General features: G+C 36.4%; 1 protein-coding gene across 3 annotated transcripts in view; it reads right to left on the bottom strand.

Annotated features, from left to right (window-relative positions):
* The window catches only part of KCNC2 (potassium voltage-gated channel subfamily C member 2), a 303,550-nt gene that overhangs the window by 13,011 nt on the left and 270,754 nt on the right, over positions 1-19,785 (bottom strand). For all 3 annotated transcript variants that reach the window (XM_069081946.1, XM_069081948.1, XM_069081947.1), the window contains one exon: positions 240-1,167. In XM_069081946.1, the coding sequence (XP_068938047.1) occupies positions 240-1,167 (928 nt within the window). The remainder of the gene's footprint in view (positions 1-239; positions 1,168-19,785) is intronic.

Genomic DNA, 19,785 nt, shown 5'->3' on the forward strand with positions numbered 1-19,785 from the left:
AGCATTCGCACTGAAGCAAGAAAACTGTATAGGCCAGCTATGCGCAAGTCTAGTTAGTATTAGCTTAAGAAGGCTTCAACTTTGCCTCTCTCATAAGCCTAGCACATTCAGGAACAGTAGTAAGGAGAGAGGACTGAGAACTGGGTTGTATTTGCAGAAAATGAGGTTCTTGTCTTATGCCTACAGAACATAATGTTCTGGGAGGCTTGAGGAGGCATGCATTTGGTGTTGTGTCTTACCTGATCGGTTGTGGTCCAACAATAGATTGTCTTTGCCCAGGCATGGATCTCCCTGTGTGCTATTGCAGGCCATATTCAAGTCCATCTTGCAAAAGGTAGGAGAGCTTGCCTGAGGAGCTGGAGGGATATGTTTCTTTCTCTTCCTTGGAAGTTTCTGCTTTGCCATTGCCAAAGAGTAGTACATTCCAAAATTATTGACAATGACAGGCACGGGCATGGCTATGGTCAGCACCCCAGCCAGAGCACACAGAGCCCCCACTAACATACCTGACCAAGTCTGTGGGTACATATCACCATAACCCAGAGTGGTCATGGTCACCACAGCCCACCAGAACCCAATAGGGATATTTTTGAACTGTGTGTGCTCACTAGCTGAAGGGTCATTAGGCTGAGCCCCTACTCTCTCAGCATAGTAGATCATGGTAGCAAATATCAAAACTCCAAGGGCCAGGAAGATTATCAGCAGCAAAAATTCATTAGTGCTTGCTCGAAGGGTATGTCCAAGCACCCTCAGCCCTACAAAATGGCGGGTGAGCTTAAAGATTCTCAGAATCCTGACAAATCTCACCACCCTGAGGAAGCCGAGGACATCTTTAGCAGCTTTGGATGAGAGCCCACTGAGTCCCACTTCCAGGTAGAAAGGTAAGATGGCTACAAAGTCAATGATATTCAAGAGATTTTTGATGAATTCAAGTTTATTTGGGGAAAAAACAATACGGACTAAAAATTCAAATGTAAACCACACCACGCACACGCCTTCTACATACGTCAGAGCAGGATCCGTTTCAATTTCATACTGCAGAACAACTTTTGTGCCATTGATGACTGGTTCTGTCTTGTTTATAATGGTATTGAAAGCCTCATGGGTCTCCAGGCAAAAGGTTGTGATTGAAACCAGGATAAAGAATAAAGAAGCAAAAGCAATGAACTGTAAAAGAAAAAAGAAAAAGAAATAAATAAAGAGTGAGTGATCTCTGGTATTGAAGACTTTGATCAGAGTCTAAGAGAAGACATACCCAAGATGAGAAAGAATTAAATATTACTTGGACATTTCAGTTGAGTTTTTATGAAAGTAAATCAGACCCGTGGGTGTAAAATTAATAAGGCCTGTAGGTGTAATGTTTTTCAAGCACTGTATTGAGCTTGCACATTTGTGCAGTTTTTCTTTATATAGAAGAAATTTCTCTTCTTCCTTTGTTCCTGAAAGAATATCTGTGGTGATGAAAAGAAAATTCACTCCAAAAGAAAGTTTGTAGGTGAGTGATACTTTAAAAGACATTTAAGATAATATAGTGCATTGGAGCTAGGACCTTGTATTCATCCTCCCAGGAATCAGCACAAAATAGGGTCGAGTTTTTCTTTTAGAGATATAAAATATATTTCAGAACGGCTAAGGTTTTCTGAAATCTCAAAGCAACCTATCTTGAACCCGAATTGGATGGGGGGGGGACCCTAACTATGATAGTATAAATACTTTGCTGTTATAAGCATGAGAAGGACAGCTTTTTCAAACAGAACTATAGCTAGGTAGGGACACCACTGCTTTGGTCCAGGATAGTTAGATTTAGCAGGCACTGGTAACACTTATTTCAGCAACAAAGAGCTAACTGATCTTGGCACTCAGTAAGAGTTGTTATTTTAAAATTAAGTGTTTTCCACTCTCCTAACCTGGATGCCACAATCCAGTGAAATCCATACCATCTTCATTTATGGAACTGGTGGACCTTGGTCTTGGTCTCTTCCTCCAGGTTGGAAAAAATAAATTAAATTCATCTAAGTCCTCTCCTTCTGTTCTTTACATAACTTACATTTATTTTATTTTTGGCATTCTTTTTTTTAGATTTTTCTTTTTTCTTTTCTTTTGGAGGGGGGAAAGTAGGGCAGTTGGGGCTAAGTGACTTGCCCAAGGTCACAGGGCTAATTTTATGTTAAGTGTCTGAGGATGAATTTGAACTCAGGTCAGTGCTTTATTCACTGTGCTACCTAGCCTCCCCCATAAGTTACATTTTATGAAACTTGCTCCAGATGTGAAAAAAAATGGGAGATAAGTGAAATTTAATTTAAAAAACTGAGGAAGAAGAGAGTGACTATTTTTTTTAAAACTACACAACACTTCCCGAACTCCAAGATTTTAAATTAATTATTAAAATTATCATTAAGAAATATGGTGGGGTCAAGTGAATCTCAGATCTTTTTGACCGCAATATCACAATATCAAACTCCCCATCATCCATTCTTGTGAGTGATTTAGATATTGGTCTGGGGACAATGTTTCATTTCTATATTCCAGGGAAACTAATCTCTTTCCCTTCCTTCCTCCCCCACATCTCCTTCTTACCCAGAGGAACTGTATATTCCCAGAGGGTGTAAAAATGAAGAGTTCTTTGTATTTATTGTATTAGTCTAGAACATGACAAATGTACAAATTCCCTCACACAATACAGGTTAAATATAGGAGATTCACCTTTGGTCAGATATATCTAATTCACAATTTATGAAAAATCATCTAATTAGTCCTTTCCATCCCAAATCTTTCCATTTCTGCTTTCACAACATGTCACCCAACCCATCTCTTTCCTGTACTCAGACAGACATCGTCTCAATTCAGGTTCTTTTCAATTTTCACCTATATTAGCTTCATGGCCTTGTGATTCTGTCTCCCTGACTCAGTTCTCTCCCAACTCCAATACATCCTGCAAATTGCTCACAAAGTGATTTTTCCTAAGTGAATATTTCACCATGTCCCTTTTTCTACTCAATAATCTCCATGGGCTCCCAACTTCCCCTAGTAAAAAATTAAAATGGTTTAGCTTATAAAGCTCTTCATGATATGGATTCACAAACTTTATGACCTAATTTACAAACCTCAGGAAATGGAAAGGTGTTGTAACCTTGATGCAGACAGAAAGTGATGAAGATGGGGCAGCTACATGGCACAGTGAATAGAACACTGGCTCTGGAGTCAGGAGGACCTGAGTTCAAATCCAGCCTCATACACTTAACACTTACTAGCCATGTGACCTGGGGTGAGTCACTTAACCCCAATCACCCTGCCTTCCCCCTTCCATAAAGCAAAAAAAAAAATTATGAAGGAGAGAAGTTTCAAAGGAAAGAGAATAAGAGATACAAATGAGAAAGAAAAATCTATCCCCATCCAAGCTCATCATAAATGGCATAAATGTTCATATATCATATATAAATACTTTATGTGCATAAAATGTAAAAATCATTAGAAATCTCTATATAGAGATAACTGAACCTCTAGAAGTTATTCAAATAAATGAGAGAATATAGAGAAATGAAAGGAAAAATAATAGGGCACAGTCATGGAGGATACACATGGCCACAGGGCAGGGCATGGATGTAATCCAACAAGGGAGAATGGGAATGAATGAATACTTTACTCCCCTAAACTGGAGCGATTACATTTTGTATGAGGGCTGAATCATAGAAATATAAGGAATTTCAAAGATTATTTTGTCTAATCCCCTGCCCAATGAAAGAATTTCTTCTGCCAAAGTCAGTCTTTGCTTAAATACTTTAGATGATGAGCAATTTCCCACATCATAAGGGATTATCTGCTATTTTTTAAGAGTCCACTTATAAGGGTAGCTAGGTGCTGTGGTAGATGGAGTACTGGCTCTTGAGTCTAGAGGACCTGAGTTCAAATCTTGACTCAGACACTTACCAACTGTTACGCTAGTCATTTAACCCTACATCAAAAAAAAAAAATTCTATTTATTAGATTCTTCTTCCTTTTATTGAGTTTAAGTCTGTCTTGCTGTAACTCCCAAACATTGTACTTTGTGTTATCATCAGTATACAAATAGGGGGGCAGGAAATAAATTATTGTTAAATGCTTCTAGGTTGCCTTTTATTTGTATATACTAACATAGAAAGATTACAAATATTTACTGTACCTTTGTGTTTGCCACTGTGAAAAACTTGACTGCTTGTGGGGATTATAAAGGCAATTCAAGCATTAGCTACCAGATAGATTAAACATCCTCTGAGGGTTCCCACTTCTAAGTATTTACTCCAAGGAGATTAAAGACAGGAAAAATTGATCCTTGTGGAATAAAATATTCACAGCAGCACTTTTTTAGGGAACTGAAGACAGAAAGGATGTTCATCAATTGGAAACTGGTTCAACAAATTCAAGTACACAAAGGTAATGAAATATGTTTGTGCCTTAAGAAATAATAAGAGAGTTATGGGAAGATCTGTGTGAACTGATTGGGAGCAAAGCAAGTAGAACCAAGAAAAATGTGTGCTCTTCTGAAAATGTATGTGTGTGTGTGTGTATATATATATACATATATGTATGTATCTGTGTGTGTGTGTGTGTGTGTGTGTGTGTATATATATAACAAATAGAAACCAAATACTATGAAATAAAAATGACCAAGCTTGTCTCCAAATTAAGAAATGCATCTCCTTTTTTGTAGTAGTGACAAAGGATGTGGAACAATGCATACATATATTGTCATAATTTGTTGCTATATGGTTTAGTTTTGCTGAGCTGGTTTTCTCCCTGATTTGCCTTTTTCTTTGATTAATTAGGATGACTAGCTGGTTAGGGAAGGAAAGTGAAATATTTTAAATTGAAGGTGATGAACAAATAAAATATATCAGAAATATATCAACAAAATTTAAAAAGATGATATTTAGTCTTTGGAAAGAGGATGGAAATGTGGATCTTTTCTCATTCCTTTTTCAATTCCATTTCCTCTCTTCTTCCTTTTCCTCTCTCTCTCTCTCTCTCTCTCTCTCTCTCTATCTCTCTCTCTCCTTTCATAGTTGAATCTTCCATGAATCTTCCAATTTTATATAAAACTGAAGGTTATCTGCATACTTTGAACAATGTTCACAAATTGCTCATGATATAGTTTTCAGTTACAAAAATCTCTTAGTACCCAACAAAACCTTTTAATATGACCACTATATTTCCCATAATAGTCTACTTTGGGCAGAAAAACCTAGGTGTGAAAGAGAGTTATGAAGTATATTGAACCAAATGAACATTAGAGATTTTTAACATTCTTTAAGGAAAATTAGTACAATACCAAGTGATCAGTCATGCTTCCCTTTGCTCTTTATATCAGCCTTATCACTGTAGTGCCCATTTAGTGACTTAATGACTCCACTGAGATGAGTAGATTAGGAATATTATTTCTGTAGTAAAGGAACTATCAGGTTGAAGAAAACAGAGCCAGAATTCAGGTTCAGGGAAGCAATTCCAATAATTCTCCACCTATTTCTAATGTGTCTAGCTGTATTTTTCTTCTGTGGATACATGCAGGTTGAAAATGGCTACCATTTATGAATGAGCTTTTTGCAGGTTTTTGAATCACAAACTCATGGAAGAATCACACAGAGACTATTTTACTGATTCCAAATAAGTAATGTAAATAAATACTTAACATTGTAATCTAATACCTGTGAATGAAAATAAATTATTGAACAATTTTTTTTTTGCTTTTTGGAGGTGGTTTTTAGGGCAATTGGGATTAAGTGACTTGCCCAAGGTCTCACGGCTAGTTTTGTGTGTGTGTGTGTGTTTGTGTGTGTGTGTGTGTGTGTTTAGTGTCTGAGGCTGGATTTGAACTCAGGTCCTCCTGACTTCAGGGCCGATGCTCTATTCGCTGCACCATCTAGCCACCCTAGATTAAGCAATTCTTTAGACAATTTAGACAATTATTTAGGTGTCAGGACCTAGTGGAGGCACAAATTTTTAAAAAGACAAGGTCCCAAGTTATGAACTTACTAGAAAAATTAGACAAAAATAAATATAACATGATAGATATTATTGCAATAACAACATTAGAAGGTTGTGAATGAAAGTAATTTACAAGGTCTAAGGGTAAATATATATATATATATACATATACATATATATATACATATACATATATATATATATATATACACACACACACATATATGTCAAAGGACTCAGTGAAGACTTCCCAGAATCAACAGCAGTAATTTGGATTTTAATGACTGGATTGGAATGTAGTATTCCAAATATAGGAAAGAACTTAAGAAAAATAATGGCTAGATCATAAATCTAGGGTGATAAGGGACCTCAGAGGCTATCTACTCTACTTTGATTCCCTTATTTAACAAATGAAGAAAATGAGACCCAAGAAGGTAAAGTGATTTTTCCCAAATGCAAATGGTAGTGAATGGCAGTGGAGGGATTTGAATATAGATACTCAGACTCCTAAACAGTTCTCTTCCTACCATACCATGTATGGTTAGACTGCAAGATATAGGGAAGGGAATCATATAAGACAAGACTTGAAAAGTCAAGAGGTGGCAAGTTGTGATAAGCAAGAGTAGACAGTAAAGAATCACCAATGGAAGTTTCTGTTTTGTTCATTTAAGCAGTTACCTGACCAAGAAGGATAATGCTGTCACTGATATGACTGTGGTTTAGAGAGGATGGGAAGTAGAGTTGGGAAGATTTGCTAGGAGGTTACTGAAATATTTCATGCCTGTACTAGAAAGAAGTGTTGCTTAGGTCAACCCAGAAATACTTGGCAAGCGATTGCCTTAGAATATTGTTTTAAAATGAGAGATTCGATGTATAACCATTGACCTAGTAATATCACTACTAAGTCTGCGTCCAAAAGATAAAAAAGACAAAAAGGGAAAGCATATATATGTACAAAAGTATTTATAGTAGCTCTTTTCTGTTGGCAAAGAATTGGAAATCGAGGGATGCCCATTGATTGTTGTATGTCATTATGATGGAATACTATTGTGCTATAAAAAATGATGAGCAGGATAACCTGGAAAAACTTTTATAAACTGATGTGAAGTGAAATGTATTGTGTACAAATTAATAGCAATATTGAAAGATGATCGCCTGTGACTGACTTAGCTATTCTTAGCAATGCAATGATCCAAGGCAATTCTGAAGGACTCATGATGGAAAATGCTATACACCCCCAGAGAAACAACTGACTCTCTAAATACAGACTGAAGCATATTTTTTTTACTTTCTTTTTCTTGAGGGTTTTGTTGTTGTTATTGTTTTAGTCTATGTTTTCTTTCACAATATGACTACTATGGAAATGTTTTGCATGATCACACATGCATAACCTATTGCTTACTTTCTCAATGGGTGAAGAGAGAGAACTTGATATTCAAAGTTTTAAAAACAAAAGTTAAAAATGTTATTATATTAGCTAGAGAAAAAATATACTAAATAAATAACATTTTAAAAGGAAAATTAAAAATGAAATGGAAGATTGGAGATGGGGAATTATGAATAATGATAATTCAAATGATTCTGAAAAAAAGTGGGAATTATGCAAGAAAATGCATTTAACTGTTGATTCTCTATAACCTAATTAAGTAAATTTCTAGGGAGATACATGGGAGAGATCAAAGACAGAAATAATATCCCAAAGGGTTAGGGACTTAGTAATGATTTTACTAGTTTGAGGAACTCCCTCATAAGAAGACTCCTTCTATTAATACAGGTCAGCATCTTCTCTCCAATTAATAGTCTTAAAGATTTACTAAGAGCATTCAGAGGTTAAACGATTTGATCAGGGACACAAAGCCAGCAGGTGTGTCAGGCAAAACTTGAATCCAAGTCTGACTCTCTATTACCTATGCCATACTATTTCTCCCCATAATGATTAAAACATTCATAGTGGCATTTTTTATGTGTATAAAAACAGGAAATGAAGTCTATGTCCATAGATTAGAGAATGGTTCCACAAGTTGTGATATATACATATTATGGGATATTGTTTGAAAATAAATTAACTTACTCATATATAGGAACTCTAAAATTCCTATCTGAGAATAATCTTTTTTATCATTATATCTTTCCCTATGCTTAACCTGGTTCTTTGCCCTCATTGTAACCTGCTGTCCCTCTACTCACTACTTTCCCAGCCTATCACCACTGCTCTGTGTACATTTTCCTCCCTTCGTAATCTTGACCTAATGTTGAACCAATTCTACTCTACTCTCTCAAAATCACTTGCCCTATCAATTACCATACCTTGTTAACAAAGGAGAATCAGAATGAATTAATGAGCAACCATTGATTACCTAAAATTAGAACTACTATAGTTTACCTGTGTACAAAGGCTTGAGACAGAAGGGATTTTTGAAAAAACCTGATCTAACTCTTTCCAGTGAGAGAATTTCTGATATAATGTCTTCTACAAATAGCCATTCAACCTTTACTAAGATACTTTCAGTGATGGGTATGCATTATTTTATGGGGTACTCTATTTTATTTTTTAAATGATCTATATAGTATATATTTTATTTTTCTTCCTAACTTGCCAACATCTCAAACATGGATTATTCACCATTTGCCTTCTTCACTCCTTTCCTAATCCTGCTGAAATGAGATAGAAGAAGTCATGAAATCACACTTAATGAGTTCAAGAAATTTTATGTCATTTAATCACAACTGGGCCCTCACTAAGGCAAGGTACTACTTCTACTGTTCCCTAATTAATTCTCTATCATATTCACTACAGTGATACATTACCAGAGACTTAGCATACTGGTGATATGTAGACATGAAATCAGTCTGCTTTATCTCAATTACAATTCAAAGCTCCTGAGCTCAAGTGTTTTACCATCTTCAGTTTCCCCTGGAAAAGAGATTATGGACTTATGCTACCACTTCTGCCAAACTCAGATTTTCTTTCTTTTTTTTGTTTTTTTTTTTGGGGGGGGGGGGAAGAAGGGGAAGGCAGGACAATTGTGGTTAACTGACTTGCCCGAGGTCACAAGGCTAGTAAGTGTTAAGTGTCTGAGGCCGGATTTGAACTCAGGCCCTCCTGACTCCAGGACCAGCGCTCTACTCATTGCACCATCTAGCCGCCCTGAAACTCAGATTTTCTGAATTCCAATTCTAGCTCCCTGTCCACTTCTGCCACCTAATTACAACTTATTAGATCCAGTCTAAAGGATTCTAACCTCTCAAGAACTTTTTAGGATTCTACCTGCCATCAAATATGATGGTTGCCTCACCCAGATTTATGTCATCAACAACTGGGATAAGCATATTATATGTACCACTCTCCAATTCACTAAAAAATTCATGAGCATTCTAATAAAAACTTACTCCCAGGCTGAAGTTGATCAATGGGTCCAGCCATTCAACCAGTTCAAAATTTCTCTAGATATACCATAACCTAGCCCATATCTCTTCCTTTTTCCCATGAGAGAATATATAGATAGACATATATATACACATATATGTATATGTATGTACTTATATGTATATATGTATGCATATACATACATATTATATGTGTATTCCTGCATTGTGAGAGACAGTGTGGCATAGTAGATAAAGGGATAGTTTTGGAACCCAGAAGACCTATGTTAAAGTTCTGCTTCTGATCTATACTGGCTATGTGAACCTGGGCAAATTACTTAACATCTTAATGCTCTAGGCAACTGTCCAAGAATGCCATTTGCAGAGGAAGTACTGATTGGCAATGATAAAGAATGATTCTTCCTCTGGGAGCGCCCTATGCCCATGAAATCATAGATCTACTCTCTATTCCCTATGATAAATATGAATTCTCTTTACATTCTGTGTTTGTTCATTTACCAACAAATTGACATACTGCTTGAGAGACTGAACCACACGTATATGAGCATTAATTTTATTAGTAATAATTCCACATCTATTATCGCAAATTATTTCTCACATCTATACAATGCTTTAACTCTTACAAAACATTCTGCTTACACTAAAATTAAAAGAGGAAAAAGGCAAGTTTTGTGTCCTCATTTTACATAAGAAGGAACTAAAGTTCAGAGCCATTAAGTAACTTGCTTATTAGTAGTACTTTTAGTTGCTTTTAGTGTCAGTACTTTTAGGTGACAGGATTCAAACCTAAGTCTTATAATTCTGAGTCAAGTGTATTTCATGCTTTATTATTAGATTCTCAGTATACCGGGTATCTTAAAAACCTTAACCAATTAAAGCTTAAAACTGCATTAGATTTTTGAGATACTCTGTTTATGTAACAAAAGGTCACAAAAGAAATTGCAGATAAACAGAAGAATGGTTTGTAAGTTCTCTTGCAGTAACCACCTAAAAGAATATGTAGTATACACTAGCTAGGAACAGGGCAGCTAGGCCACTCAAGGGATAGAATGCTGAGCCTGGAGTCAGGAAGACTCATCTTCCTGAGTTCAAATCTGATCTCAGGCCCTTATTATCATTTTTAATCAAATGATTTATTAATGTCTAGTTTAGATCATTCATTTCCAAAAGATTTTGAGTTACAAATTTTCTCCCCATTTTTCCCCCTACCCACCACCCCAAAATAGCAATCCCACTGGATATCCCCTCCTCCAATCTACTCTCTCCCATATCTTCTCCCATATCCCCTCCGACTTTCCAGTAGAGCACGATGGATTTCTATGCCCCAGTGCCTATATATCTTATTTCCCAATAACATATAAAATTATATTAATAATAGTGTGTGTATATATATATATATATATTTTAAACATTTGATTTTAAAGCTTTGAATTCCAAATTATTCCCTTCTTCCCTGTCACCCACCCTTACTGGTTCAATATAGATTGTACATGTGTAGCTATGCAAAACATTTCCATAGTGGATATATTGTAAAAGACTGACTATATTTCCCTCCCTGCTATCCCACCTCCCACTTGTTCTACTCTCTACTTTGATTCTGTCCCTTTTCAAAAGTGGGTGCTTCCAACTTCCCTCCCCCCCACCCTGCCCTCTCTTCTATCATCCCCCCTCTCATCCCCTTCCCCCCTACTCTCCTGTAGGGTGAGATACCCTATTTAGTGTGTATGTCATTCTCTCCCTCAGCCAAATTCAATGAGAATAAGGTTGACCCATTCCCTTTTGCCTTCCTGTTCTTCCCCTCAATTGTGACCATTTTCCCTTGCCTCTTCTATATGAGATACTGTACCCCATTCTGTCTCTCCCAATCTCCTCTCATTATATTCCTCTCTCACCTCTTAATTTCACCTTTTAAGTATCATCCCTTCCTATTAAATTAGACCCTTACTATCTGTGTGATCCTGAGGAAGTGACTTAACCCTATCTGCCTGTTTCTTCATCTGTGAAATGAGCTGAAGAAGGAAATGGCAGACCACTCCAGTATCTCTGAGAAGAAAATTACAAATGGAGTCACAAAGAGTAGGTCATAACTGAACAGCAATCTACAATTAGAAATAGCCTTAGAGACCATCTCGTCTACTCTCTTGTTTTTGTCCATGAGGAAACTGAGGCCATAAAGGTTAAGTTACTTGCCCCATGATCACCCTTTTAGTTGGTGTCAGAACCAGACTCAAACCCAGGCCTCATAATGACATCGCAAGTTCCTTCTCCATTACAATGTGCCATTATCAGTTGAAATTTTAAAAAGATGTCTTAAATTGTAGCTATATGGAAAGATGGCTTAAAGAGTTTATAGGATCATAGACATAGAGTTGGAAGTAATCAGGCTGGTCATTTTGCTCCACCAACCCATGTGTTTTATGGATGTTGTAATTTGAACCAAGTAAGGTGAGCTTCACTGAGGTGGTAAATGGTAGAAGTGAACTTTGAACCCAGGATCTATTATCCTTCCTTCTGTGGCACTAATCCAATACCACCACTGACAATATAGTCCAAAAGGTCACAGAAGGCCTCAGAGGCCACAAGAAATATTTCAAAGTGAGATTTCATCATCTTTCTTTGATGTTCTCAGAATAACTATCATGAAATAGAGCACCATGAAGATCATCACTGCTTGTATATTAACACTCATTGCCTAAGATGAGATAAAATACAAAGTGCTTAAAAAATTTTATAAAATCTCAAGTCTAAGTCAATAGATACCTTAATATTCAGTGACTTCAGTAGGGAGGTGGATACAGGGGAAGAAATTAAAAATTGTGTTGGAAAACCAAAGATGTCAAAGCCTCATGAGAAGCTTCATGTTTTCTACAGGAAGAAAGTCACAAAGCAACCAAAAGAAGCTGGTGTAAAAATGAACTTACAAGGAATTTGGCATACAACCCAAATAAATAAATCTTAGTTATAATTAATATTTCTATAGTACTTTAGGTTTTACTAATTCTTCACATGTATTTTCTTTTCTGATTCTCACAGTAACTCCATATAGTAGCTATTGTTATGATCCCTGTTCTACAGATGTAGTACTCTAATCTTGCACAGGTATTCACAAAATATTGAAAGAATCAGATTAGACTTTGAATATATTTGGTGGGGCTCTTAAGGAAAATTCACTGAGAAACAGAGACAAAAAGGCATAGAGATATTCCCATCACCACCTGTGGAGGAAGTAATGAACAAAGATAGAAAGCACAGATTAAGTATTAACAGATTCTTTTAAAGTGTTCAAAGGTATCAGAAAATAGATTGAGCATCCATTAGCCTCATTCAGGTGGCCAGATCCTAAAGATAATTTGCTGAATCACAGAGATTATCATGAAACTTTTGGTTAGATTCAGTTGTCTCCCTTTTTATTTTTCCTGATCTTTCTGCTATTCATCGATCCCCTTCTCTGGAATAATTCTTCCTATAATTTGTCCAGTGGCTTTATTTTGGAAAAGTATTAATTTAGGGGCAGCCAACTCATGCAGTGAGTAAGAGCGCTGGCCTCAGCATCAGGAGACCTGGAATTGGTTCCAGCCTCAGATACTTGGCACCCACACAAAAAAATAACTGGCCATGTAACCTTCAGCAAGTTACTTAACCCCAATTGCCTTAAATAAAGTATTAATTTAAGTGGATGCCATGTAAGGCATTTTCCCAAATTTTTATAAAGTTCAATAATGTCCAGCTCCCCCTGAGAAGTCTTTGAGAAAATAAAATCCTTTTGGAAATAAAAAAGAGGGAAAAAAAGACATGTTTCTTCAGAATTCTAGCTCTAATTACTGGAACAATGAAGCTCAATTTTAAAATGATGGACACATTCATAAAAAATCAAATAAAATAAAAGTTGATCTGGCATGAATATTTCAATTAAATTTTCTTTATTTAAATTTTCTACTGTTGAATTTTATGTTTCCAAGAAGTCTTTCACCTCCTATAAGTAACAAATGGAAGAAATCTATACTGTCCTCCATCATCACTCTGGCAGAGCATGAAAAGGAGCCAGACCTTTACATGGCGTCTTTCTATTTTGGGAATTTGAAACTGTAAAATATTATCTACTGTGGTGAAGCAGAATCTGTCCTCCACTGTCATTTCCATTTTTTCCAGTCATGTATACTTACAACCTTCAGAGTATAGTAGAAGGAACACTGGAATTACAGTCAGAAGATCTGGGTGTGAATCTAGACTCTGTTAATACTGTGTGCCTTCAAGAAAGTCTCTTTGTGTACCCATTGACTTTTGTCTCTCTCATTCCCACATCCAAAGTCATTTGCCATTGACATTGACACTGGTTTGCTCATATTTCATAATATCACCCCTACATTGCTGCATCCAAAACCTGACAATGTCAAGTGAAACATATGTCCTATTTTATAATGAAAATTGATGGGGGTGGCCACGTGGCTCAGCGAGTAAGAGCACCAGCCCCAGTGTCGGGATGACCTGGGAATCGAATCTGGGCTCAGATGCTTAGCACCACACCCAGAAATAACTGGCCGTGTAACCTTGAGCAATTTACTTAACCTCAATTGCTTTTTAAAAATTTTTGATGGAGGAAAAAAGAATACTAATGGAAAATTCAGATGACTCATTAATTGTAAATTAGCACTTTTTCAGGGACTTTTCAAGTAGTATATTAATGCCAAAATTTGATATCTATATGAAGCATTTGTTATACAACTGCCAATGTTCTTTCCCTATTTAAATTAAATTGTATTTACTTATCTGTATACATGCTATATTCCTACAACAGAATGAAAGCTGCTTGAGGGCAAGGATTATTTTGGTTTTTATCCAGGAAAGCAGGTCTTCTCTCTTTTTCTCAGATCCTATACAATAATTCCCATCTCTGTGCCACTTATGTTACAAAATTTCTCACTTCCTTCAGATCCAGCTCTACCAGTCCCTTCTAAATGAAGCTTGGAAATATTTACTAGTGACAAAAGCACCAACACTGAAAAGTCTTCAAATCCTGCCCTTGATATAGGTGACCTCAGAAAAATCACTTAACCACCCTGTACTTCAGTATCCTCATTTAAAAAATAAATCACTTGGACTTAATGTTCACAAGATCTCCCCAACTACTAATGCCCCCCAATCCAAATACCTTGCATTTGTTCTCTGTGTACTCAGGCATGTTGTACATATTGGAGAAGTTTCCTTGAAAGGAAACACTGTTTAAGTTTGGTCTATTATCTCCCCACTACCAAGATAGGGACTGCCACATAGTAGGTATTTAATAAATGATGGTTAATTGACTGAATTTTTGTCACTGTATTTTCTCTATTTAGTGGTGTGCATTTCCCATTTTCAGTCATTTTTCATTCATGTCCAAATCTTTGTTGATCTCCACTATAATCTGAGGTTTTCTTGTCAAAAATATTGGAGTGGTTTGCCATTTTCTCCTCTAGCTCATTTTCCACAGATGAGGAAACTGAGGCAAAAAGAGTTAAGGGGTTTGCCCAGGGTCACTAAGCTAGTGAGCCTCTGAGGCTAGATTTGAACTCAAGATGAGTCTTCCAGACTCTATCCACTATGGCGCCACCTAGTTAACCAACCATGTACCTTGTACATAGTTGATATTTAATACATGATTGTTCATATGAGTGAGTACATACTCTCAAATTACTATTTTTTCATAAGCTAAAACATTCTTGGGAGTCCTGCATTATTTTCATTTTTCAAATAAGGTTCCAGAGACACTGAGAAGCCAATGACTTTTCCAAGTCAATTTTGATAGTCAGTGGAAAAGAAAAGATTGAAACCTGACATTTCACTCAGTTCATTGAACTGACTTTTTTAATTCACAAAAACACACATCTATGGCTTGTCATTAATCCACTTCTTTCCCAGCATTATATGTCACCAGAAACCCCGGGATCACATGCACATTCACGTCTTGGGAATGAGCTTTACCTTAATTAGTCAATCTTTTCTGTTCCCAGAATCACAGCCTCTGGAGATAGAAAATGTCTCTTTCATTATATCCTCAAGGGCCAACCAAGAAGCAGCAATTATGACTGCACTGTGTGCTGACTTTATGATCAGCCAAAATTTACTTTAACTTCTTCTGAGGTTAGTGAAATCAAACATCTGCTCACAGGTGAACAACTGTCCACCATTGTGCTACCAAAACAAAAACTAGATGCTTGATTTTCCCCCCAATTTTGGAAAGAAAAAGAAACAGAAAAAAATATGGGATACTAGTTCCAAATAAGGCTATGCAGTAGTAGTTATACTAGTAGTAGTAGTAGTTATACTAGTGGTAGTAGTAGTAGTAGTAACAACAGCAGCAGCAGCAACATTCATAGCTATCTTTATATAGAGCTTATTTTGTGCCAGGTACTGTGCTAAGAGCTTTACAATTAACATCTCATTTGATCCTCACAAAAATTTGATTCTCAGATGCTAATAGTATCCCCATTTTACAGATGAGGAAACTGAGCTCATCTGTAAAATGGGGATAATATTAACTGAGGCAAAGAGAGGTTATAATTTGCCTAAGATCACATAGTGAGTGTCTATATTTGAGCTCTAATTTTTCTTACTCTAGGTCCTGTGCTCCACCCACTGCACCACCTGGCAGAATGTTATTCAATAAAGTGCACAAAACGTTCAATGATAATTGGAAGTAATATAAATATTGTCTAAAAAATTATTCACTGGGATAGGAAGATGTCCCTGGGTCCCACCCACTTCAAAGGTTTTGTTGAGTGTCTGAAATTATGTGTCTGAATATCAGGCTACTTAGGTTCAAAGAAATTCATCATAAATAGGGTCAGAAACTGATGATTTTTTTTAGACACAACCATTCTTAAAGACTATTTTATCCAGACAGAGGGGTTTTGCACTATGCTGACAGATCTGCTGCATTAATGGATTTTGCTTTGTTGTTTTTCTTTGTTATAATGGAGTGTTTGAGAGAATGGAGGTTTTTTGGGGGAAATGGCTGGTTATATGTTTCTAATGTAACCTGAGTGTGAGGAGGAGGAGGAGGAGGAGAAAGAGGAGGAGAAGGAGAAGAACAACAACATCATCATCACCCTCATCGTCATATGCTTCAATTGTAGGAAGTGGTCGTTCAGGTCAATCCTCTGGTAGTTTAGATTTAATATTATAAGTATAAGGCATTGTATTTTGACTTTAACAAAAAGAGATTTATTTAGCCACCACAAGGAAAGGCACAACAAAGATATTTTGAGTTTGACAAAATTCTTATGTACCTGGACCAAAAGTCTTTTTCCACCCCTACTTTGGTAGATCCCTTAGAGCTAATTCAATTTCCTTTTCTGAAATTGTGTTTTGCAATGTCTATTTGGCGATCTGATAATTTGGATATTTTATGTGAACTAAAAAGTTATCAGAACTTCCTGTAAAGCATCTGATTCCATAAAACTGAGAAATTAAAAGACCAATAGGATTGCCTATGAGCCAGTTCTTATTATTGTTTCCCTTCCATTCCCCAATCATCTTGTTCTGGACAATTTATCCATTTGAATCTGTTTGTCTTAAAGAAAACTTTTTGGATATCACACCGCTTTCTCAGTACTTCCATGTGAAGCTGTCCCTAGTATGAACCCCAAGAGGAACCTCCTGAAAAGTGGGCAAAACATGACTACTGCTAATACTGGAACCATTCAGAGTATCAGACTGTGCTGTGATGAAAAAAATTCTCTGGCCTCATTTCAATCTAAGAAATCTTTCTCAAACAAGCATTTACTATGAGCAAGAGGAATGAGGGACCTTAGGCATCATTTGGAGTGCAATACAATGGAAAGAATGTTCTATGTGGAATCAGAGGATGGGGTTCCAAAGTTTATTGCCGATTACTATCTGCATGACCTTGGACATGTCCTCTTACTACTGTGTGAGAATGAGGGTGTTAAATTGGATACAATCTCACATTCCTCCATCCCTAATTCAGTTTAAACCCCTAATTTTAGAGATTAGAAAACAAAGGTTTAGAGAGAATTGCCCTGCCTGGGTTTATTCATCAAGGTAGGAGAAGAGCTAGGACTAGAACCCAAATCTTCAGAGTTTTAGTTGAGTGATCGAATCTTGTGGAATACAAGAAAAGGTGTCTCAGGAATAAACATTTTTGGCAAGTCTTTTTTTTTTTCTCTTCTTAATCCATGCGATGTTGAAATAAACAGAACTCATCATTCACTGAAGCTAAGTCTGTGCATTCTTCAGAAATGGTAGGAGCCTGGAATGGTGCAGAGAATTGGACTTAAAGATTCTGAAGAACTGAGTTTGAATCATGGCTCCATATCTTCTTATTAGGGCACCCTTTATGAAATTATTTAATCAGTATGGGTCAAAATTATACTCAGGATTCAAATAGATGGCATCTGAGGAACCTTACAGTTCTAGATCTAAGTCTGCTTAAGAATCATAGGTTAATTGGTTTGCCATATTTGTGTTTAAAAATAATTAAGCAGGGCGGCTAGGTGGCACAGTGAAAAGAGCACCAGCCCTGGAGTCAGGAGGACCTGGGTTTGAATCTGACCTCAGACACTTGGCACAAAAACTAGCTGTGTGACCTTGGGCAAGTCACTTAACCCCAACTGCCTTCCCAAAAGCAAAAAAATAAAAATAATTAAGCATATAATATGGAATGAGACGAGAAATGGTATTAGGAGATTTTAGTTTTTACAATAAACTCCTATTTATAATAATTGGATTAATGGAATATTCTAACTAGCTAAGGGTTACCATAGATACCATGCTTGGATTACCATGTTTAGAAGTCTGAGTACAATAATTTCCAAATATCTGGATATTTAATTAGTTCAGAGTAAAACTATACAGGTAAAAGATAATCTCTGATGATTTAGAAGTCTTTATAAGAGTACCTTTCAGGGCTTGGAAAGAGTATCATTATATAATGTAATTATAGAATATTGAATTATTTATTAAATATTTAATAATGTATAATTACATGTAATAATATAGAATTACATCATAGTTTTTATTATCTACTAGGACATATAGGAAATTAAACTGAATCAGTGCTACCTGTATTTCAGCAAGTTAAGTGAAAACTCATTATCCATTCTTTTTTCCTTGTTTGTCACTTTCTTAAAAAAGTTATGTGCAAGAAAAATCATTCTTTGAATCGAATCCAGCTGTAGAGATTCCCAATTTTAAAAACTTAGTGTGTAAGAATGCCACAAAAGGGGGTAACAGCTGTGGACTCAAGACTCCTGAGTTATGTTGTTGTTCAGTCATTCAGACATACCAAAATTTACATGACCCAATGGACAAAGTTCATGAGGTTTGGGGTTTTTTATTGTTTATTTGTTTTTTTGGCAAAAATATGAAAGTGGTTGCCATTTCTCTCTCCAGTGTGTCCCCTTTTTACAGATGAAGATCAGAGGTGATTGGGATTAAATGATTTCCCCAAGGTCACACAGGTAGGAAGTATCTCAGATTGGATCTGAATTTAGATCTTCCTGACTGCCAGACCCAGTGCTTTATCCACTACATTACCCCGTCAACCCATGCAGTTATTCCACACAACTATTTAAATCTTAAAATCCACCATGTGATGCTCCTAATTGTATGGGAGTGTGCCATATGTGTGGGGAATGGAAGCCAGGGGCCGAGCACTGATCTATGGGGCCAGAGTGGTTAAATTTGTACTAATTAATGGATATTTAAGATAGAAGGGATCAAAGAGGTTGCCAAACTCCTTTACATATGGAATATTTTTAGACCTTTAATTAAAAATAAACACTAGAAAGAGTATGACATGGGGAACAGAGAATTGGCTTGGAAATCAGGGTAACCTAAGTACAAATCAGTGTGCATACAAGTTATGTGACGTGGCAATGTAATCTCTTTTGTGATCCAACCAAATCACCAGGACTATAAATAGAAGAGCAAGTATTGAGGGTTGCCTGCCTTGAGAAAAGACTTTTCTTCACTAGATACTACGCCAACAAAATCACCAATGGAGTGAAATGTAACTTTTCTAAGTAATATCCCGTTCAAGAGCTCTGTCGATATAAGTAAAGTAGGTTAAGAACTGAGGCAGCTACTCATATATTGAACCAAAGAACACAATTGGGCCTGTATTATTTGAATGATTTAGGCAACTCCATTCACTCAACTAACTGTATTTTCCGCCTGAATTAATAAGGTCAACATTTTTCTGACTGCGTCTCCTATGTTGTTGGTGTCCTGGGTGCTGCGAATAACAGCTCTGTAAGTTTTAATGTCTAGTAATATTTTCCCCTCTTAAATATGAATGTAAGATAAATGCTGGTGATGGGTGTCAGTAGCTAGTAGTGGTACCTTACCCCGTAAATACCCTTATATATGAGTAAGCTTCTAGAAGGGAAATAGGGAAAAATCTTAGTCAAACTCCAGTATAAAATCCAAAAAGTACCAACA

Source organism: Petaurus breviceps, unplaced genomic scaffold (genome assembly GCF_028583685.1).
Source record: "Petaurus breviceps papuanus isolate PSGF00001 unplaced genomic scaffold, PetGlider_PUasm1.0 156, whole genome shotgun sequence".
Lineage (NCBI taxonomy): Eukaryota > Metazoa > Chordata > Mammalia > Diprotodontia > Petauridae > Petaurus > Petaurus breviceps.